Source organism: Acanthopagrus latus, chromosome 4 (genome assembly GCF_904848185.1).
Source record: "Acanthopagrus latus isolate v.2019 chromosome 4, fAcaLat1.1, whole genome shotgun sequence".
Lineage (NCBI taxonomy): Eukaryota > Metazoa > Chordata > Actinopteri > Spariformes > Sparidae > Acanthopagrus > Acanthopagrus latus.
This window is the reverse complement of record NC_051042.1, coordinates 34,187,036-34,210,319: the sequence shown is the minus strand read 5'-3', so window position 1 is coordinate 34,210,319 and position 23,284 is coordinate 34,187,036. Positions and strand designations below refer to the sequence as shown.

General features: G+C 44.8%; 2 protein-coding genes across 2 annotated transcripts in view; both read left to right on the top strand.

Moving 5' to 3' along the window:
- Positions 1 to 9,082, top strand: part of LOC119018080 (SH3 and multiple ankyrin repeat domains protein 3-like) — a 44,265-nt gene extending 35,183 nt beyond the window's left edge. Inside the window, exon 10 of the mRNA XM_037095436.1 lies at positions 8,972 to 9,082. Coding sequence (XP_036951331.1) covers positions 8,972 to 9,082 — 111 coding nt within the window. The remainder of the gene's footprint in view (positions 1 to 8,971) is intronic.
- Positions 9,083 to 10,096: 1,014 nt separating this feature from the next.
- Positions 10,097 to 17,446, top strand: LOC119018079 (SH3 and multiple ankyrin repeat domains protein 2-like). Its single transcript, XM_037095435.1, has 3 exons — positions 10,097 to 10,242; positions 16,605 to 17,053; positions 17,408 to 17,446. Exons 1-3 carry the CDS (start codon positions 10,209 to 10,211, stop codon positions 17,444 to 17,446), a joined length of 522 nt encoding a protein of 173 aa, XP_036951330.1. The 5' UTR covers positions 10,097 to 10,208.
- The last annotated feature ends 5,838 nt before the right edge of the window (positions 17,447 to 23,284 follow it).

The following is a 23,284-nucleotide window of genomic DNA, read 5'->3' as shown; positions in this document are numbered from 1 at the left end:
CCATCAGTCTGGTGTGTCAAGACCCAAAAGTACCGCACAAGTCCACTTTCCCAGCCACGGGAAGAAGTTCTTTAAATGAACGCCATAATCTTTCCTAAACCTACCCAAGTAGTTTTGGCGCTTTTATTTTGAAAGTTGCATGTTTGTAGTTGGTAGCTGGAGCGTGGATTGAGACTCTGTGACAGTTTGTTGTGATATCAGGTTGTTAATTAGAATCAGTAATGATCTGTCTGAGACTCGTACTGCTTCTCTTTGTGTTGTTTATGTGCACACTGACTTTAATGTGTGTTTGATGAAGCCGTCTCATTGACACACATCACAAAAGGTCCCTGTAATGTGTGAGTGCAGCCGTGTGCATTGTGTCTAACACAACAGGATCAATCCCACGTCGATCTCGATTGCTGTATTCGATACGATGGATTCAGGCACCGAACGCTCGCAGTATATCTTCATGCCTTCATCTTGTATCTGAGTTAAAGATATAAACATGGCCGTGTGGGAACAGAAGGTGTCGGATCACAGATGCAGATCTCTGCAGCCGTGATCGTCGACAGTTTACTGCAAGTGCTTATTGAATCTGTGCTGCAGGCAGCTCAGCCTGCAGGGAGACTTTTTCAAATCAAACAGTCAGATTTTGTTTTCCATCAACAGAAGGTGCAAGAAATAATCTGTCTGTCACATGTGACGGGACAGCGTGTGAGAATATTAGATTTCAGTGACAGCCACAGTGTTGATACCTGATGGACGCAGGTTAAACACGCCGACGAGCTGCGGAGATGTTATGAGACTTGGAAGTGCAGATGATTATTCTAACTTCACTTCCAGCTGCTTGAACACAGAGAATTCAGTTCTGCCTTCATTTCACGCTCAGAGACAAAGTCGGACAAAACTGTGAAACAGGACACAATGTGACCGGTGAAGGAGAAAGGAAGGCTTCTCAAAGGGCGGCCATATATGTAGCCTGACGTAGGTGTGTGTGTGTGTGTGTGTGTGTGTGTGTGTGTGTGACCTATATACTGCAGTTTATAGGCTCATTAAAGGGCTGCGCATGGACAAAAAATAGGGCAAAATGCTGAAGATGAGGATTGTTCTACTGCAGAACAGTTAATGTCACTATCATCATTATTACTGTTATTATCATTATTATTACTGGCAGCAAGTCAACTTACTCACGCTGGGTGTTTGAGGTTAATATCTTTTTTTTTCCAAGTCATTTTTTCCGAGTAGTTTGCGTCGATTGAATCCAGTTTCTACTACTTTATTTTCCGCCCTCGTCTGGCACAAAGATGTGCTTCAACAGATACGTTACATTTTTCATTTAACACTGTTGTTGCTGCCTCTGACCCTGAGAAACTAATCAATGCCACGACTCCCACTTTGATTACTGCAGCTCTTTCTGTTTTGGCATCACTCGTCTTCTCTGTGCAGAACTTTGTAACCAGGGTCCCGATGAAACTCCACAGTCTTCTGTCCGTCTCTGAACCCAGAGCCGATTGTTCTGTGACTCATACCGTCCCAAAACCTTTCCAAACCAAAAGTAATGTCTCAACTAATATTGGATGATTTTGCTGTAAAGTTTGGTACAAAAAGATATTTAATCACAGCCCATCAGAGATAAACATGATATCGGCCTGCTGTGAGCGTGCTTCTCTCTCAATAAGGCCTCAAAGAGCCGCAAATGTGGGTGTAGAGTTACTTTTTATTTTTGCTTTTCCTTTTCTTGTCCTCTCCATCTTTTTTTTTCTTGTCCTCTTTGCACTGTGAAGCACTTGGATCAATTCTGTTACTATAAATTAATATATACTGCATTCCTGCAGGTACATATACTGTTCATGCCAAAGATGATACAGTATATTTGTAATAAGCCAATGATGCCTGCGTGTGTATCAGTCATGATCTAAGAACATTAAACTAACACTTTGTGATCATTTTCTACTCAGACTTGTGCAGATTGAACTTTTTTTATCCACAAAACATTTCTGGAGCTTCACAGCAAAACAGATTTGTAGATTTCTCCTGACAGACCTGAAGAAGCTGAGGAGTAAAAATATAATGTAAAATAGCTCCGAACAGCTCGTCCAGTTCCAAGTCCTCAGCAGCCCCAAAGTGATTTGACAACAAGTATTAACATCCCTCGACAGAGTTGAGCAGCTGCGGTGACGACTCTGGCTCAAAAAAAAGGCAAATTAATGTCAATATGTTTGGGAGGACTCATCCTCTGAGACCGACAGGTGGCAGGTTAAAGAAAAAACATTAAATCAATGTGTAAAAATCTTGTGAATCAGATGTTAAGACCTTCACAGTCACCAGTTTCCTCACGTCATCGAAACATTCGGAAAGATGTTCCTTCCTTCCCTCTTTCACTTGTTACCAACCTGTAAAGGATATTTCTCATTATAACGGTCTGATGTAATATTTATTTAATAGATCATAAACACAGTTTTACACCGTAACAGATATCTGTAAATAAATAGTGCTGTTAACTGTCAATATACACACAATAATACATTTACACATCCACAGAAGTCTGTCCATCTTTCCCATTAATTCCAAACACATTTCTGTTTTTAGAAACAGATTTTTATTAGCAGCAGTGAAGACGAGTCGCAGCAGAGACGAACAACAAGAACGACAATAACGGAAAAAACATTTAACTACTAATACAGCAGGGAGCTAATTCTGAAATATGCTTCTGCAGAAGTAGTTTCATTACAACTGACACACCCACACACACACCCACACACACACACACACCACAACACACACACACACACACACAGTAAAATGGACGAGGATGTCTGCAGGAGATATGTCTTGTGTTTGTCCTCTCCATACAGCAGTAAGCCTGTGTAAGAATGATTGACAGATGGGCGTATTAGCCCGCGCCCGCTGCTGGAGTGTGATAATCCGACAGGGAGGATGTATTGAACAAACACACACTTTCATACTTACACACACACAAGCATACAATGTCTCACATGCCACGTGACACATTCACACATTCACACACACATTAACCACTTTCACACTCCTCTGTTCCCCAGTTCTTTCTGCAGGATTACAGTTTAGACAGTTTCTATATTTTTCCTTAAAGCTGGAGTCGGTTCTGGAACTGCACCTGAACACGAGCGGATCCCTGCAGGAGCCTCGAGAAATTGACTTTCAAAATCCTTCCAAAAAAAGAAAATAAAAATCCAGAGCTGCTGACACGCAGCGGGATCTGCTGCAGGAGAACAGACATCTACCTGTCAGCCGGTGAAAAGCCATGCAGGGCAGGAGGACGCCATGTTTATGCATCAGGGTTTATTTTTACACTTGCTCAGTGTGAGGTGGTGGTTAAAGGCGGCGAACCCCCAATTTGAGTCTTTTCATTTGATCCCTGTAATCTTTATTAAAACGTCTGCTGTAATAACTCTCCGACGGCTTCATGTGCTTCAACTCCAAACTAGTTTTCACAAACTGTTTGTTTCTCTGTCACGTCCTCAAGTCCATTATAATCTCATTACGCCCAAAACTCTTTACTTTACAAACAAGACTGTTGTTGATCTTTAATCTAACCCAATTATTCTTTAAAATATCACAAGTGACGGGTGATGTCAGGAACAACACAGTTTAATTCCTCTGATGTGACCAGTTTGCAGCAACATGTTTGTTGGCTCGGCGGTCTTTATCTTTAAACTGTCACGCCGTAGGTTTGATTGCACGACCCGCCCTTCCCTTCTTCTGATTGGTAGTGTTTCCTATGCTTGAGCCCAAAGTGAAGCTCTGGTTCTGTCTGTTGGTCCTTCGGTTCTGATGCAGCGTGAAATTAGCGTTTAGTTTCCCCAGTAAACACACCGACCTCCTCGTCCTTTAATTTGAGACATTTCAATCCGTTTCTGTATCTTCAGAGTTTTAAATCTCAATAAGTTGCAGTAAAAAGATTTTTTTTCTTTGCGTCTTGTTTTTCTTTTGGTCTCCTGTAATGTAGTACTATTAAAACGTGTGCAGACGCTCATTGTTCTGTCTGAAGGTGACTGTTAATGGCCGTTATTATTGCACCCCGGTCAGACTCTGTGTGACTCAGCTGTGGTGGACGTGTCACCTCTGCCTGCAGGACGCCATCTCTCTGCAGGAAAGCGTTTGGCGGCGGGTGGGCGGTTGGCATTTATGTCCACGTACATCCACAGAGTCGCCCTCTCCATCTCTTCTTCTCTTGTTTGACTCGCTAATAGTTAAAATGTGTTGGCTCATTTTCCCTCCACCTGCTGAACTCTGAAGCTTTGACTGGTTTTGGCAGAAGCTGCTGTAGCTGAGGTCTGTCCAAGTGTTTCTAACTATACGTGGCACCAGTCTGCAGCTCTGTCAGCGTGTAACACATTCCACTGGCAGAGAGTAGAACTGGAAATACAAAAAAAAAAATCCATATATAACCTTTATTTAATCAGGTAACATATTTTAATCACAGCATTTGCTTTTTATGAAAGGATGATGAATGAAGATTTATTTAACAAAATTCAGAGAATCAGATCTTCACTTAATAGGAACATTTGTCAGGCAAAAAACATGGATATGGAGATCTTCTAAGTTTTGGATGATATCTTTAGATAATTTGAAGATGTCACCTTGATTTTGAAAAATAACATAAACTCAGTGAAGAGGTCCAGAATCGTCTCTCTCCCACAGAAAGAACAAGTTTTTATGTCTTTAAATATGAATAAGTGACGGCCTCACGTTCATTTATTCATCACTATTAAATGTTCTCTCTCCTCAAACGAGCTCCTCCCGTGTCTTATATCCACACACTCTGAAATCTGTGCTATATTTGGCTGATTGTGCCAGCAGTGTCCTCAGGAAGGAGGACAAATTGACTCGCACAATCTCAACATCCTGTCAGCGACGATGAGGAACTTAATTCACACCGATGCTGATTTATTTATTCCACACGATGTGCCACATTCTTGTGTTTTGTTTTGTTTTTTTCACATCTTAAGCTGCTGCAACAAGTCTTGTATACAAAGTGTTCTTGTCCTCATGAAAAGGTAAATTTATTCTGAGAACAGGAGCTGGGAATTAGCACAGAGCCCTGAGGGGAGCGCTCGTTCTGTGGGTGACAATCAGCTAAACTGCTCATTAGTATTGATTGGTGTTATAATTAGATTTGACTATATGATGTAGGTGTGAGCTGCATTTACTGATAAACATGGTTCAGTAGCAACAGAAAATTACCTGTTATCTGTGTGTGTGTGTGTGTGTGTGTGTGTGTCTTCACAGACAGGTGCCTCATGTATCATGACCACATTATAATCACTGATTGCTCTACAGAACAATCGCAGGTACCAAATGTTGGTCTGCGTTGTGTATTTTTAGACAAAGATTCAGAACACAGAAGGTCCAAAGTTCTCCAGAAAACACCGTCCACCTAATTCTGTTTGGCCAAAAGTATGTGGACATGCTGTGCACAGAACCCGGTCCATAACGAATTTGTATTCCTTTGTTTTCCTGTATTGACGACACCTCCATCGACTCACCAAAATAACTGTGAGCTAAGTGCTTTTCTACAAACCACAGATTAAAACATTAAAACTGAACGTATCATTATGTTGCAGCTTTATTTTCTATAGGATTAATTTTCTATTTCTCTCTTGTCACAATGCTGTGCTTGTGCCCTGGTCAGGTTTTGGCACAAACAACACTTTGGGATCAGAAAACATCATGCTTTTGTTTTAAACACCTGCTTGTGTCGTCACAAAAATGTCTGAAAATGTTCCCAGCTGTCCTTAAAAAATATCCCGCGGTGTGACTTGAACTGCAGTCAGCTGTTGAGCCTTGTTGGCTGTAATAACACCACCTCCCTCCCCTCCACCTCCCAATGTGAAAACTGGTTCATGAGCATATTCTGGAGTGTGAACGTGATACGACACGTTCGGTACAGATGTCAAACTTGGATGGATCTGTGGTTTACAGAAACGTCACATGCAAACATGATATCCTGGTGACCGGGCTGCAGCAGAGAACAATCTGCTGCTCAACCTCAGCAGAACCAAGTGGCTGATGGTTGATTTTAGGAAAAAGGAGGCAACACAAACCCCAGTCTGCATCAGTGCAGCAGGTGAACACATCTGGGTTCCTGGAAATCAGCGTCAAAGACAACCTGTCTCCACACATCCTGATACCACCCTGATACAAAAAGAGCACAGAAATGGATCTACTTCTCTCTGAAACCTCAGAAGGTTCAATTCTGGATTCTTTGTTTTTGTGTGCGGCCCAAGACAGGGAGGCTCTGAACCAGCCAGAACATCACTGGTACCGTCTACAGAGACAACAGCACCCAGCCACAGTGTGTTCACCCTGCTGCCTCCTGACAACAGATACAGAAGTTTCTGCTGTCGTAGCACCAGGCGACAGAGCAGCTTCACGTTCCAGGCTACAATCTTTTATTACATAGCGACAATTCAATTCATCTTGAATCTTGAATCTGACTCCTTTGAGAATCAGTTGACTGAAATATCGACCTGTGGGGAAAACCTTGGACTATCGAATAAGAGAAATACGTCTTTTTTTCCTCCATATTTCATAGTTCAGCTTGTTTGTTTGAAGTCTCAGCACTCGGCGCCCGTGAAGGAAATCTGCTCTCATCACTACATTACTGCATACTTTATGACAGCATATGCTTTGCACGAGCCATCTGGTGCGTTTCTCCACAGTGGGGGTCAGCTCCTGGTGAATTTGTATCAGTGTGTCACCGTGTTTGAGGCGGCGGTGGGAAGAAAGCGAGCGGGGAAATAGAGACGCCGAGTGCTAACAAGCCTTCATTAGGCAGGACGGCGTGTAACCAGATGGCTTCACACCGCGGCAGCACACGGCATTACAGTGGAAGCAGAGCAAGTACAGAGAGAAGGAGTCACATTCACGTACGTTACATCATACAACAGGCAGGTGTGCAGGTTGTGGAGCTGTAATGATGTATGGACCCCCCCCCCCCCCCCCCCCCCACGAGTTGCTTAGCAACAACACAGATTTGTTTCTTGGAGAAGCTGCTCACCCGTCCACCATCGCTGAAATCCCGTTTTTACCCCCCTCATCCTCTGTTCCCAACAACTGGCTGACATCAAAGCTTGGAGGGTTAATTTGAGATGATGTCATGAAAGTGATGTAGAGAATAAAATATCCACCAGCTTCAGAGGAAACTGTGGTTCATTATCAGAGCAGCTGAAGATCTTCACGTCGACCAAACCTAAAGAAATATTAATCGTCTAAACTAAGATAAGAAATGCAGTTACTGGTTAATCTCACACTTCATAGTTAAAAACATGATATAAACTGCATCATCACATTATAATACTCAACACGTGTTACGCTGGCAGTCAAACACGACCTGACCAGCGTGTCTGAAACTGTCGGATTTTAGCTCAACTTGGACTCTTAATGTGTTTAATTTCACTTTAAAATGTAGCTGATCATCTTCCTCTCACAGCTGAGCTCCTCAAACTCTCAATCACATTATCTTTGATTAGATGATAATGATTCTGATTCTGCAATATCAGAGTGAATTATAATATATAAAATAAGGTCTAAATGTCGTTTAAAAGAGTGAAGCGTGAAGCTCTCACAGCAAACAGAAAACTGAAATCTTCCTCCTGAAGATGTCAGTTTGTCCTGTTAAAGAATTTTCTGAATCATTTTGAATTTAATATTTCATATGTATCAGCTAAACACAATGAGAAATCATCCTGGAGAATAATGTGTTATAATAATTTGTGACTTCAGGTATGATTATTCGTTCGTCTCTGCACCTTTTTGATTGATCCGTATGTTCGTGTCTTTAAACACACGTGGTTGAAAGGTTGAATAATTAAATCTGTTGTATAATATCGACAGATTTTCCTCTTACATGAACTTCATGTAACTTTGAGCTTCATGAAACCGGTTTTGATCTTTTACACAGATCCGTTTTTATCTCGCTGTCGTCAAGCGAACGCACTGACGTACTTTCCATTTTTACATTTGGTGTAATGGAATTTATATTTACACTTGGTTTACATCACATCTCCATCTCTGTAGTGTGTGTGTGTGTGTGTGTGTGTGTGTGTGTGTGTCTTGGGGTTTCCAGTCTGCACAGTCAGTTGTTATTTTGCTCTGTTCTGTTCATGTTTAATTCATCTGATATGTGCAAATGAATCGACTGTAAACACCTGAGGCTGCGGCTGTAAATGAGAATCACACTCAGTTGTGTGATTTTATCTTTTAATCTTGTCAAATATGACAAAGTCTGATGTCAGTCTGTAGAAGGAGAAGCTTTAAATTGTATTAAAACAGTTCAAGATGTTTTTTTAGTTCTTCCCCATTGCATTTTTTAAGAAATTAGTTTGATTTTGTCTCCAGAATACTTTTTTTTAGACAAACAGCCTCATTCAAACCTCTGTGGGATATTTAATAAAAAGGCCGTCATGTTCTTCTTCTTTTCTTCTTTTGTACATCTTGTTTTCAGTCGCATGATTTTTTACCATATTTCAAGTATTTATAATTCTACATGTACTAAATCCAAAGTCCACCTGGAGCCTCCAGATGAGCTCACCTGGTGAAGATTCTCCAGGCGTCAGTTTTGAAGTTATTTGTGTGAACGTGTTGATTCTTTACCTATGGATCATTTTTATAGTGTCAATTTTATCGAGCAAATATCACACAGAACCATCAAGATGTGAGATGTGCACGTCAACATCGATTAAAGTAAAAAACCCTGACGAGTGTCTCAGGGAGGCGTCGCTGCTTCTTCTGAAGTCTGTAAACTCGTTCGTGCTACACAAACATGCAGCTGTCGTCTGTCAATGTAGAGGCTTGAACCCAGGATGCTGTGGTGGAGACGGGTCTCTGTAAAGATGTGGAGACATCAGACACTGATTCTTCTTTCTCTGAGTCCCTCTGAGGCCAGGCGTCATCCAGGAGAAGCCTAAAGTTCAAACTTTACATAGGAAGCCTCTCTCTCTTTCAGGAACGCCCCGACCACATTCACACCTGCTGCCTCAGTCTGATCCGTCTCCAGGGAGCGATGGAGGCTCACGGCCTCTCAGTGGAGGTGATGAGGGACAGTGCTGCTCTTTAACTCGCCTCACCCAGACTTATCCTGCAGGTCTGGGAATTAATTGGGTGACCTTCCAGTCACAAGCTTGCTTCTCTGACCTTTACGACACCACTGGCCAGTTTGCAAGTTGAGCAGTGTTTGGGTGCATTTCTGCAGAGTTTCCTCTCCAGAGTTTGTTCTACAAGTTTTATTCTACCTCCTCACAGGTGACAGCGACAGTCAGAGACGGCAGGTTGTCAGGTTGGACGTACGTTCAGTTCTTGTGAATGTAATATCTCAGGAACAAAGGGGATTTCACAAACATCCACTTGGACTCGAGAATGAACATAATGTTCTTCAGAAACACTCGTCGGGCCATTATTGAACACCTTCACTCAGGAACAGAAGGGAGATTGTGGTTTCACATTTGATCGGATCCTGGATCAGTGGCGCTGCTGCTGTCGAGATCTTCAGTGCTGCTGGACTGAACTTCACGCTGACAGACACACAGCAGCAGCACAGGCTGATGGTTCTGGCTGATCTTTATCTTCAGATGATTGTTCGTGCACCAGGTGACGAAGCTCTCCATCAGTCCTCTGTCTCTGAGTGGAGACAGGATGTCAGCGATGACTTGGATTCACCAACAGCTACTCATAAGACTCTGTACAAGTCTTCACTGCATGTTCTATGAGTCGGGACAGACGTTCCACTTCAGCTGTGACTCACTGCGCATCTCTTCTGCCTGCTGCTCTGTAAACAGTCTGTAGGTGAGCGGAAACCACACCTTCTGCTCCACCTTTCTTCTCCATCCACATCTGCTCCTGCTGGGATCACAGTGATACTCCACAGTAACTCCACCGTGCAGTTGTGCAGCGCGGTCTCCTCCTGGGAGAGAGAGAGAGGGAGAGGGGGGAGGTGTGTGAGGGGCGGGCTGAAGGAAGCCGTGTGTGTGTGTGTGTGTGTGTGTGTGTGTGTGTGTGTGTGTGTGTGTGTGTCAGCGGAGGGGCTCGCGCTGGCTCCGGGAGGCGGTGGTAGTGGAAGGCGTGTGCGGGATCATGTGCGCTGCGCGCGGCGCGGCTCGTCTTCGCTGAGTCGCTGTCCGCGGTGCTGAGAGGCTGAAGAGTCCTGTGAGATGCACCAACTGTGACGGAGTAACACAGGAGCGAAAATGAAGTCGATCATCAATGCCTTAAAAAAGGAAGGTAAGCAGGCTGCTCCGTCTTTTCACACTTTAAAATCTGGCGCGTCGGTTTTTCGGACGTTTCGTGCGCGTAAAAGCTCCAAGCGTCAACTTCACATGAATGTGGAGCGATTCTGCCCAAGAAAAGTAGTCGGGCATCCTTTTCTGCGTGTTTAAAAGTGCTTAGCATCACTTGAGGTATTTTTACCGTCGCTATCAGGCTGTAGGTAGGTCGGCGCGTATTTAGGTTACAAGAATAATCTTTTTTTTTTTTTTTTGTTCGGACGAGAGAAAAAGGAGGCAGCACCAGTTTTTAGGTCACAGAGACAGAAGTGGGACTCCGAGGTGGAGAAAACACCCACAGACGTGACTATGTGCCGGTTCCCTCACCCAAACAGAACCGAAACAGCGCGTCCATCTGTCTGCGTGTGAACCATGTTGGCGGCTTGACGCGTTGACTGTTTTCTCAATGAAGACGGAGACCGGAGCGTCCAGCGCGGCGGGCTGCAGCCTGTATGCGGGGAGAGGTGCCACAAACCCGGATTCTGTTGGGATGAAGTGACGCTCAGCGTGTTTCATGCACTTTTACATCCGGAGCTATTTTAATTAGCGCTGCTTCCTCAACACTCATTAGCACGAGTAAGTGGGATGTTTGGGCTGAATACTGCTGTGTTGGTTTGCATTGGTTGTAACTGATTGTAGTGTGTGTGTGTGTGTGTGTGTGTGTGTGTGTGTGTGTGTGTGTGTGTGTGTGTGTTAAGGCTGCAGGTTTGATGGAAGCTGCAGCAGCCAGATAACATATTGATGATGCCACTGAAGCCTCCAGTGGTAGAAAGTAAAATCGAGTTTGTAAAGACAGTTTTGTTGCATGAAGGTTTGATGTCCATCTTTTTATCTTGGAGAAGAAACTCAGACTCTCTGGTGTTTCAGGCAGCAGAGATGTTGAATCATTTGATTCGTACCTGTAACACCTGCAGTGGAGAACTTGTGCTTCAGGCTCTCTGAGCTGCTGCTGTCAGATCTGATCTCTCCAGTGCTGCATGTTGGACTTTCTTGCAGCTTTTTGATGGCAGAAAGATTCAAACCAGCGACTGGAAGAGAAAAAAAACCTGAAGGTGACATTAACCGTGCGCGCTGATGAAAGAATGTAATGATTGTTAACTTCAGAGAAATGAGTGACCGACCTGCCAGATTCAATGACAGTGTCACTATAAAAATGTAAATGTGAATCCTCCCGTCGTTCCCTCTGTTCCTGTGTGAAAACACCATCTTATAGACTATAAATACTCTGTAGTGAGCCGTAAATTGAGGTTGCGGGAACTTATGAATCATCACCATTTTGCGTCACAGCTGACAGCGTAATTTCACATGACTGTAATTTACCCATCTGTCATGTCATAAGCACAGGCAGAGCCGTGCATTGTGGGATTTTTTTCTAACACGTAAGGAGCTCACAGTGGCCGATTTCTGCTCCACTGAAGAAATTCTAATGTGGACTGAATGCAGGAATATATTAAATGTTAGCAATCCAGGAAGTGCAATGAAATGTTTCAAACTGGGACTCAGGTCGCAGGAACACAAACTGTCTCAGCGGCTGGAAAATGTAGAATAAATGTGAAGTCGTCGACATGGTGTAAAGACACAAACACAAGCTTTTCTGACAACAACAGGGGCTTTAAATCTCTTTTTAATCTGAGTCCAAACACACTTCAGTCTGCAAACTTTGTGCTTCAAATTACACCCAGATATCAAAGTGCACTCGATGGATGGATTCATCTTCCTCCCTTCACTTAAACTGAAGAGAGCCATCTGATGGAAATGTCAAATATTACATCTTCTTACTAAATGTGACAGAAAGTTCTGCAGCCTGAACCAGAAAACAAGTCTGTGATGATCCGTTCTGTTGAATCAGACCAGCAGGATGTGTCAGAATCTTCTAACTGATCAATTCAAACTAAAATGTGAAAATCTAAATCACATCATGAGTGTGTTGTAATTTGCTGCCTCTGAGGTTAAAGGTCATATATGTAAGAAAATAGATTTTTGAGTCTCATTGCAAACTGACGCACACTCGCCCTCCATTGTGTTTTTATTAAGTCAGCAGCAGCATCTGAACACTGAAGGCTCCTCAGAGTTACTGAAGCAGCAGCAAATTAATGTTAGACATTTTTTCAAGAGTGTAACAAATTAACAAACAAAACATTAACACACATCCAACGACTTATCAGAAAATATTGATCATTGAAAAAACATTTAATTTCACAGCGTTGATGACAGATTACCCATGATTCCTTGTGTAATCGTGTGAGCACGCTAAGGTAACCTAACATCTAAATCCACATATCAGCCAGTTATCTGTATGATTCTGGAGCCCAAATGGATCATTTTCAGAACCTCCACCTCAACCCATCCGAGGCCAACATGGCTAACGTTAGCCGTGCTGAAACTGCTGCTGGCGTATTTAACCGTGGTGCTATCAGCTGGTCTGCACGTCACTGTAGGTCCAGTTCAATACGTAACAGAATTCATACAACACGGTTCGGACAGTTGGAAAGTCTCTGTTCTGTTCTGGGCTGATTGTTGTTCAGCGTCAGAAGAAGGAAATCAATCACGTTTGGTGTTTAAACGATCCAAATAATTGTCCTGATGACTCAGTCGCTCGCCGTAGTTTTCCTCCTGATGATCTGAAAAATGTTTGTTATTTACAGTTAGAATCTGAACAGCTGACTTCACATCGTTGTAAAACTATGATTGTGTGACAACCAGAAGAGAAAAGCTGTGATCTGACACTTCATCCGGCCTCAGCTCGGAGCTGCAGCTCAGCTGAAGTTAACCTGACTTTGATGAAGTTTCTCTCTCCTGCAGCGCTCCCTGCAGAGTTTGTCCTCCATTCACATCTCGGCCAAATTTAGAGATTTTTGCTCCGTTTTCTCGACGTATTACAGCTTCAATTAGCCAGCGAGGGGACGCCCTGGTGGCCTAGAGGTTAAGGCGCCAACCGCATCATCCTCAGTTCACGTCTTTAGTAACTCCTCTACCAATCTCTCCTGTCAAATGTCTCAGGACAAAATAGCAAGGCAGCCTCCCAGTATCCTTATTTTGCAGCCAGGAGCTCGTGTGTGTCGCAGTGTGTGCTCCTCTCTGGCTTCAGGGACTCGTTTGTGGGGTCTTTGAAGGTTTCCAGTAATAATATTTAATTTCCCAACCATAGAAAATAGGCAATTTTAGATTTAAGTTGTTTTTTCTGGTTTGGACAACCTCTAGAGAAATGAAGGATAACTGCTTCTTCTTTCTCCCACAGGCTGGTTTGAGTGTGAACTGACCTGCAGACTGAAGTCAACTGAATGTCTGTGAGAAGTTGTCTGATAAATGAAAATCACGGTTCTTATCACCTGATTTTAGCCCAAATTTGACCTCATACAAACACGTCACAGTGACACAGACTGGACTGCAGAAAGACAAACAGCATTTGATCTCTGTGTATTAGCATAATGTCGACATCATCATTTATCTCAGCTGAGTGCCTCCTGACTCGCTGACCTCTGACACGCGCTCCGCGTTTCAAGAGCATTTAATTATATAGATCCCACTGATTGCTTTTCCAACTCTTGCATAAGACGCTCGGCTTGTTTTGACTCCCTGCCGCTCTTTCACTTGATAATTAATTTGTGTGAGCGATTATCTGCAGGAGATTCAGAGGAAGGAAGCGAGCGGGTCGATGCATCAGCCCGAGTTTGAAAACTCGTCCTGCCAGCTTGGAGGGCCTCACGCACCTCAGGGACTCACGCAGATAGCCTGGTCGCTCCTAAATGTGCTAGCTCATTAGATGTTAGCACCTCTTCTCTTCATCAACACGTCGGCTGTAGACACACACACACAGAAAGGTCTGAGATATAGTCTGGGAATGTGATAATGACTCAGTGAATCCCCTTTCAGATGTTCAGGGCGAACAGCAGGAAGCTGCACCACAGCTAGCGGGCGACCGTGATTAGCACGGTACCATTGTACTAATCAGCTCACAATCAAGAGATGCTTATTGGAACGGGCCCTGGTTCTGTTCTGCTCTCAGTGCACTGTTGTAATTGCGAGGAGGAGAGTCGGCGATGGCTGTTGTAGGCTCGTCATCTCACAGTGTAATGGAGAATCGTATCCGTGGGGAAATCAAGGCCAACCTCCATTACTGGTTCAGTCCGACGGTGCAGTGCCGGCAGCGAGGGCCCGAGGAGCTCAGCTCGGCTCCTGTAATCCTGATAATCATGCTAATGATGGTCAGAGAGAGAGCAGTGTGGAGCCACGGCCAATCAGCAACCTCAGTTCAATATTCGCGTGTGTGTGTGTGTGATAGTTGTATCCTTCCTTTATTGATTTTCGCTGTCCTGTGTTGGACTGAGACTCAGTCAGAGCGAGAGAGAGATTCGATTTTGATGGATTGAGAAAGAAATGACAGGACATGTGCAATAACACCAGTGAACGAGTGGATGGATGGATGGATGGGTGTGTGTGTGTGTGTGTGTGTGTGTGTGTGTGTGTGTGTGTGTGTGTGTGTGTGTGTGTGTGTGTGTGTGTGTGTGTGTGTGTGTGTGTGGTGTGTGTGTGCAGTCTTCTGGTGAGTCTGACGTCACCGAGAGAAAAAAATAGCACATGAGAAGGAAGAGTTGAGCTATTTATAGGTGGTCTGATCTCCTCCCCTGTGGTTTACAAATGCTGATATGAGCTTTGTTTCCACTTTGTTTCCACTCAGCACATGAAGGGTTAACTGCAGGCCCATGTTACATTTCTCCGGTGTCGGTTTGATTTTAATTCATTGTTGAATTTCACCAAACGGATGTATTGTGTGTGATGTGATGTGCGGCTGTGTGGACAGTACAGGCAGGGACGGTATGTTTTTGCCGGCTGACCTGCGATTAAAAAGTCTGTTGGATTTTTGATTTGCATCATCAGCACGAGCCTTCAGTCATCACAAAATCCACAGCAGTTTTAACAGCGACCTTGAAGTCTTGGCAGGGTCAGAGGTTCTGCTCGTCTTTTCAGCCGGATCTCTGCAGGAATACTTCCAGGATGTTTTTACACGTACCGTGTGTTCGTGTCGGTCCACGCTGGGATTTGAAGATCAATAACAGAGTCTGAAAAATGGATTCCCTTCAACAGGTTTGAAACAGATGCTGTGTTCGCTCCACTTGTTTGGATCAGAGCGCTGCTGCAGATGTATGAAGGACGTCTCGGGCTCAAGAGACGCAGCTGTACAGCAACACTCTGAGTGATTTCTGATGTTCCTGATCGCTTTGATTTCTTCTCGCTTCAGCACTCAAGACTCAACACTTACTGTTTTAATGGTTTGGCAGCAGCCGTCTAGCGGGCAGCACCACACTGCAGTTACAGCAGCGGTGCTGTACGGATCAGAACGACTGGTTCTCCATCCCGTGAGCGCAGCTGCTCCACGGTTACACCTTTCCTCTCCGGGCCCGGTCAATGACAAATAGTGTGGCTGAGGTTAGAAACAAATCATTCCAGGACTTTGATCCAAGGTCAGTGTGACATTTTCTCTAATAGTGGCTCAGAGTTCAGGGGAGTTAGCAGCTCTTCATCATCACTGAAGGGCCGCCTCGCACACAGGGGAGCTCTGTGCTGCTGCTTCAGGGAGAGAGGAGGGAAGGAAGTGTCTCCCACTGACAGACTGCGGACGGCTCGCTGGTTCTGGTACCAAGATAGTATTTGTAGATGTTTGTAGAATCTGAATAGCTGTAGAAAGACAGTTTGTTTCTGATATAGTGTCTGATGACTGAAGGTCCGACTGTTAACGCCTCAGACGACCGCGATGAACGAGAACAGAGAGTCCGAAGAGAGACAGATATGATATCTCAGTGTTCAGTGAGAAACCTCTGCATCAAACAGACATTTTAATCTGTTGGACTTTCAGGCAGGTGCGTCTGTAGTGTTGCAGTGTTGAGGAAGGTGCTCAGTTCGGACCTCGCAGGATGTTTGCACCTTTTTTTTTCTGTATACTGAATCTTTCTCAATATGCTGGTGCATATCATTCATTTTTAGTTTAAAAGTAAAAGTATGGTTTCTGTGGACTTTGCGAGTGATGGTGTTGTAGCTGGACTTTCTTCTGGGCTCTGACTGGACTTCTGTTTGTCACCGTGCTTGCCAGTCCGGGCCCGCGACCATAAACTCCTCAGACTTTAGCACATTTAAAGTTGATTTTGTAATGCAATGTTGCCATGTTTAGTCTGGAAGCCTCTCTGTCAAATTTTCAGAAACTGTCCCTTCAAACATTTAAAGTTAGCACTTTAGTTAAATGTAAGTATCAGAACGAAGAAACACGCGAATGTTCTCTTGCTGGAACAACTGAACACTCTCTCTCTCCTCCTGGTTCCTCCTCAGTGCCTTTCCGCGAGGCTCCAGCCTACTCCAAACGCCGCCGCGGTCAGTCTTCTGGCAACGGCAGTGGAAACGACCAGTCCCTCTCCTCGCTATCAGCGCCAAGGGTCCTCCTGCGCTCCAACAGCGACAACAACCTAACGGTCAGTCAGTACCAGCAGCACGGTTCTCCCGGCAACTGGGCTCCTCATCCGCAGCAGCACCAACACGCCCAGGCCCACCTGCACAGGGCCCCCCAGCAGGGTCACCCGCAGCCTGGCTCCTCAGCATTACACCGCAGCCTGTCACCCCAGCTGCTCCAGCAGATGCCCAGCGGCAGCCCCAATGGCAACGTGGTGGTCCGGACCATGGGGAGGGGGGCGAGGAGCCGGTCTCCCTCCCTCAGCCGGCTGGGGGAGAGGCCCGTCGGTCTCAGCGCCAGCCCTGGTGAGTCTCTGCAACACTCTTGTGAGGTGAGTAGTGTGTGTGTGTGTGTGTGTGTGTGTGTGTGTGAGCTTTGTTCCTGCAGGTCAGAGGTGTTCTTGTGACTCAGCTCTTTACCGTCAGTAGTCTGTACTGTCAGTACTGTCATGTTTCAGCAGAACGAAGCTTTGAGTCGTCACATGTAAGATGCTGTCATCATTACTTGTATACTTGTGCACGTCAAGAGTGAAACTAAACAAGAACTACCAAGAAGTTTTCCTTCAGATTTTGGCATGTTTGGCAGATTTGGGGTTTAGGGTTATGCCTCCACACTGGAAACATTTCTTATGTTATCGTGTTTTCCGTCCCTTTCTCGTGCGGATGTGTCTCCGCGCGCCGACTAGATTCTGGTGGTCAAAGATCCCTGTGACCCTCGCTCGTGATTATGGCACACATGTCTAACACAAACAAATGTCTGAAGGAGTAAAATGATGAAGGAACATTAAAAGTCAAAGATCGAGTTAAACGTCGTAATGTTCTGCAGTAGAGATCTTTGTAGACTCACAGGACACAAACAACGAAGCTTAAGTGGAGTCAGATCAGTTTTGTGTCCTGAGTGTCTTCAGAGGAACATTCTGTTCTGTCGCTCTCCTGAACAAGGTACTTGTATGTGTCGACCCGCTTCACTTCAGTTTATTATCCCAGATGGAAACTTGATTTGCAGTCGGGTACAGGATGACAAACACGCAAGAGCATAAACAAACAGCACAACCATGAATACACACACAGTAAGACGACAACACAGCCTCTGTAACACTGTCCTTACATGTGCAGATTAAACTGTGTTATTGCAAAGGGAGCGAAGGAGTATTTTACTCCTGCTGCACTTGAGCCGGGATGTAAATCTGCGACCTGAGGGACGAGTTTCAGATACTAAATGAAGTGGAGGGTTTGTGCAGTCTGACATGGATCTGGACTTGTGGAGAAGCTGCTGGTTGGTCTCAGGTCACCTTCACTATACAGCTCAGCCTTCATAGAAACATGAGACCAGATTCAGTTCCATGACTCGTGAAACAAAGGCATCATTTCACCTCAGAACTGACATTAAAGTCCTGTTCTGGATGACAAACAGAGCAGCGTGGAGCTCGACCACCTTCAGGTGATTGTTGTAGCACCGTGTGATGGAGCTGTCTATCGTCTGAACTCTGCTGTAACAACAAAACTTCTGTGCTCCAACAAAATACTCTTAATTAATTTGATTATATCCCTAAAACTCCTCATTACATATATTATGAGTCTAGACAGATGGACGTAGACATGCAGCTTGACTGGTTGACACGTGTCTTGACTTGAGGAATACGGACCGAGATGTAGTAATTCTGCTTCGTCCTGGTTTTGAGCGACCCGTCTTTGAAGATATTGCTAAAAGCTCTGACCTTTTTCAGAAATCTGATTACCATCCTGCTGCATGCACACAGACTCACAGTAACCAGGTTACTGCAGCTTTCTCCTCATTCCAAACTCAACCTGATGACTCTGATGAACCTGATTGTTTTAAAGGAAAATGCAGAATTTTAGAATCCTCATATATAAAGACTAGAACAGGTTCATTTGCACACGACTCCGAAGTGTGTTGAGGTTAAGGAAGAGATCGGTTGTTGAAGTTGAAGTCCAGTGTTGACTCATCCATCCACCCTGACCACCTCTCTATGGGAACTCAGCTGCTCCTACGTCACCTGAATTCCTCCTTTGCTCCCATCATTGTATCTACACCACTAGAGGTCCACGTCCGATCAAGAAATATGAATGTAGGTCATGAAAAGCATCTCGCACAGATGACAGCCTGCATCTTGGTTGGAGGCAAAAAAATCCAGATAAGTCAAGATCCTGGACACATAAAACCTGAGAGTCTCTGTGTGATGGAGAAAATGTTTTTTTGTGATTTTGGGTGAACTTACCCTTTTAAACACGGCCTTCCTGCTTGGTTCAGAGCTCTCAGTGTGTCTCTGAACGAACAGTGCAGTATACATGTACTGTACGTACCGTATACATCCTGTCCCACCATCCCCCATCCGAGATGATGTATGACGGGTTCCTCTGGGAAACGTGCCATCAAACGGACTCTGGCTTCCTACAGTAGCTACGGCAACCGTTGCTATGGGCTGCATACAGACACTTTGCAAATGCATCCAAGTTTTGTACGTATGTATGTATGTATGTATGTATGTATGTATGTATGTGCACTACGTACTCCTGCTGTACGTGCACCTGTGTGTGTACGCGTGTGTTCATTCAGAGATGACGCTGTGTGTGTGTGTGTGTGTGTGTGTTGTGTGTGTGTGTGTGTGAGAGAGAGAGAGAGAGAGAGAGCGCGAGCGAGCGAGCATGTGATCTGGTAGAGGATTAAAGCGTGACTGCCGTTTATCTTTAAGCGATGTAACTGTCAATCCCGATTAAGACACATGCTCTCTGGCCTCTTCCTCCTCCACCACCTCCTCTTTCCTCCTCCTCCTCCTACACCACCACCTCCTCCTCCTCCTCCTCCTGCTTGGCAGATGGACACATTTGGAACTCTCTGCTGCACCAACACTACCCACACTCTGTGGCTCTGCCTCTGTCCAACACTGAGGAGAGGAAGAGAGTGGAGAGGAGAGGAGCTGTAAAGACGAAGCAGCAGAGTTGAGACAGGAGAGAAAGGAGGAGGAGGAGGTGAAGGGGGATGAGGAGGAGGCAGATTGAGGGGTTGAGAGTGAGGGTGGAGAGGACGGAGGGAGGACAAGTGGAGGAGGAGATGAAAGAAGGGCCAGAGAATCAGGGGAGGACAGCTGGAGTTGCTTCGCAGTAACATGAACGTCACAATCATGTCTCGACATACTTCAGTGTTAAACTCGGGGGAGCTTGTAGAGAGAAAGTCAGTTTGATCATCGACAGCAGGGATGTTTCTGCGAGCTGACAGCAGCTAGAGAGAAACGTGCCTCTGCTTTCACCCCAGTTCCATCTGAGGAGCTTCAGTGTCGTCACATCAGTGGGGTCTACATGTGAAACTGTCGACCCCAGCTTTGTGTCAGTATCTCTGATTTAACGACCAGCGGAGTCGTACGTCACATGCACGTCTGTGTTGAATGTCAGATATGGTCGCCACGATCACGGATGCTGGCGGTCTGACTGACTGAGCCAGTTTTGGTCGACATGCTGAAAATGTCTCCTGTTGTCCTTAAAAATATGCAACTCCAACTCTTGTCACCCATCAGCCTTGTGGTTAATAAGCATATAATGTAAAAGTGATGTGCCACGTTTGGTACAAATATGAACCTCGGATGTTACTGTGGTTTGCAGAAACGTTAACTGCTTACATTAACGCCTGGTGACTCCTGTGAGAGGTCAGGTGACTCCTCTTTGGCCAATAGGAAAGAAGAACTGAAGACTGCAAAATTCAAAGATGAATAATAATGTCGGTCTGTAACCTAATCACCATTTTGTCTCTCGTCGGGGACGTTCGTAGCTCTGCTCAGCCCCTCGTGGCTCAGTCACAGAAACCAGCTAATTAATGACTTCTAATCAAAGATCAAAGTTGATTTTTTTATACTTACTTTTTTAAATTCAAATTACATTCATGTTTTAAAGGCTATATTTCTCATTGTCAACAAATTCCTTAAAAATGGAATAAATCCACCTCCTCTGAGCCACAGACGAATGATGTTCGCCTTCATTACCATGAACACACTCTAGTTTATTCTGAGACCACAAATACTCACTAGAGCACCAAATGTAGATTAATCCGCCGCTGAAAATAGTCCCCAACAAACGCACTGTTTCCTAGATCCTCATGACTGACTGAAATGTCATACCAGAGAGTTAGCATCCTGTCACCATGGAAAACACTGGTTCCTGTTAAGTGACAGGACGTATCGTGTTTCACGCCCTTAATTTGTGCAAGGTATCGTGATATGGAACCAATCAGTCATTTGCTGTGTCTCAGTTCAGGTCTGCGTCCGTCAGAGGAGCATTTGAAGGCCAATTACGTCACAACACCGCATGAAGTCTGTCCCAGTCTGAAGGCTCCTCCAGATGCTGCTTCTGCTCCATGTTTTTGGAGGCTACAATCCTTCGTGGCTTCACATATCCCAAGATTCTTTGCGCGCCCGAAAAAGAAGAAAGAAAGAGGGAAAATGGCGACATCGTGTGGCGTAGAATGTCACTGGTCATCTGGTGATGCAACCAGGAAATGCTCCAAAGGCTAGACCGTCCCATTTAACAACGGCTGACGATGTTAACGAGGTCTCTGAAGGACTCGCCGTCGAAGACCACAAAGACCGAGTCCTTCAGAGGACGCAGACCCTGAAGTGGGATACTTTAATTGTTCTGCAGCCATACACAATCAGTATCTACCTCAGAATAAACAGAAACATGCTCTTGTTAACATTTATTTTTTAGTAAGCTGACGACACACGTTGGCAGACTTGACCTCGCTGTAAAACAGCTGAAACGTCTCTAACGGTCTGATAAGTGTGAACTGCAGCTCTTCCCGGCGTTCCCACCCAGCTGCCCCTTAAAGCCCCTAATGCCGGAGCTTTCCCTCTTCGCTCCAGCTTCCACTCCTCCTCTTCCTCTCCAACCAATAATCCCATCCCCCCCCTCCGTCATCCAGCCTCCGCCCACACACACACAACAGCGTCTCCGTGGCTTCCCCTTGCTCCCACTTGACATGACATTTGTTGGAATGCAACACACACACACACACACACACACACACACACACACACGTGAGCCCACACTCACACACACAGCGATACACACAAACAAGCGCACGGTGACAGCTGTCAGTCAGCCCCGGGGTGTCATGGCAACAGCTTCCCAGTGAGATGTGGTGAGAAATGAGATGTGTCCAGTGTCAGGACACACAGCTCTGCAGATGATTGAAGACTGGCAGTAATTTGACTTTTCACAGCGAGAAATCTGTTGACGAACACTCGACACTGAAACACTGTCGTCGTGAGTTCGAACAGATGAGACGCTCACAGAGAACGACTCTTCACGAGGTCCAGGCGGGCGATCCCGGAGGTCGGAGGTTTCCATATGATTCATAAATATTTTACTGTTAATATTTACAGCTGAGATCTGGCATCATCATCATATCTCTGTAGGTCTGAAGCATCACAGGCGTCTCATATTACAAACAAAATAGGATTACATCACAGAGAAGATTTCCTCTGTGTGTTTGACCCGATTATAAAATTCCCCTGATTGATTTCACTCATAAAGTCATAAAGCAATAAACCCACAACCAAGACAAAGACACCAGTTCAGCAGAGTCTGTGGCACGGACGAATAAAAGGACATTAAATTACATACAAATCAATAGAACTTTAAATTACATGTGACACAGTCTGTGACTTAATGTGTGTAATCAAATGTAATTTTCTATTTCATTGTATTATATTAGTTTTATAAAAGTTTTTCTATCATGTTGAACGGAAACTTGTGAAGAAACATAACGCGTTTTTCAAATAGTAAACATAAAAAATAACAGATTTTCAATCAGTTATCCTGTACACACTCACTCGACATGATCCAAACTTTACATTACATGTGACACTAGACTTGTTGCATGTAATTAAAATAATTAAAGTCTGTTTTAGGCAGATTGAAACAAGACTGTGAGGATGTTTGACGTGTTGGCATTCGGGTGAATAAGGTGATTATATGCCAGTTTTGACTCCACAGCTTTTTAAAGCAGACCTGTAAAACTTTTTTGTTTTATATCAGTTCTCCGTGCAGGCGGAGCTCCTGTTTCCCACAGAAAACACTGGCCTTCAAACGCCTCGTCAGTAGTCCCGCCTTTAATCCCGTCACTTCTTGACATCACAGTACGTCACCATCATTCACGCCTGTAGGTGGAAGTGAAGCTAACTGGAAGCTGAAAACACGACAGAGCCAAGCGGTGACACTTTGAGCGGTGCTGGCTCAGGCGCGTGTTAGCTGACCAATCAGAGCAGACTGTTTATTGTGGAGGGGGAGGGGCTTAAAGAGGCAGTGCATCAGATAGAGCTGCTGTGTGAGTAAATCAGTTTTATGAGCACTAAAGCATCAAAACTATTCCAGCACTAACACAAAATAGAAATGATAAACCTGAACATGAGCAGAATACGTTATTATCTTTATACGTGGCTGAGATCCAGTCCCAGTGTGAGCCAGACCAGCTCCAGATGTGGTCTAGACTTGTGAACCACCATGTGTTGTTCCTTAATGAGATGTCCACATGCATGTTAGCAGCTCACCTG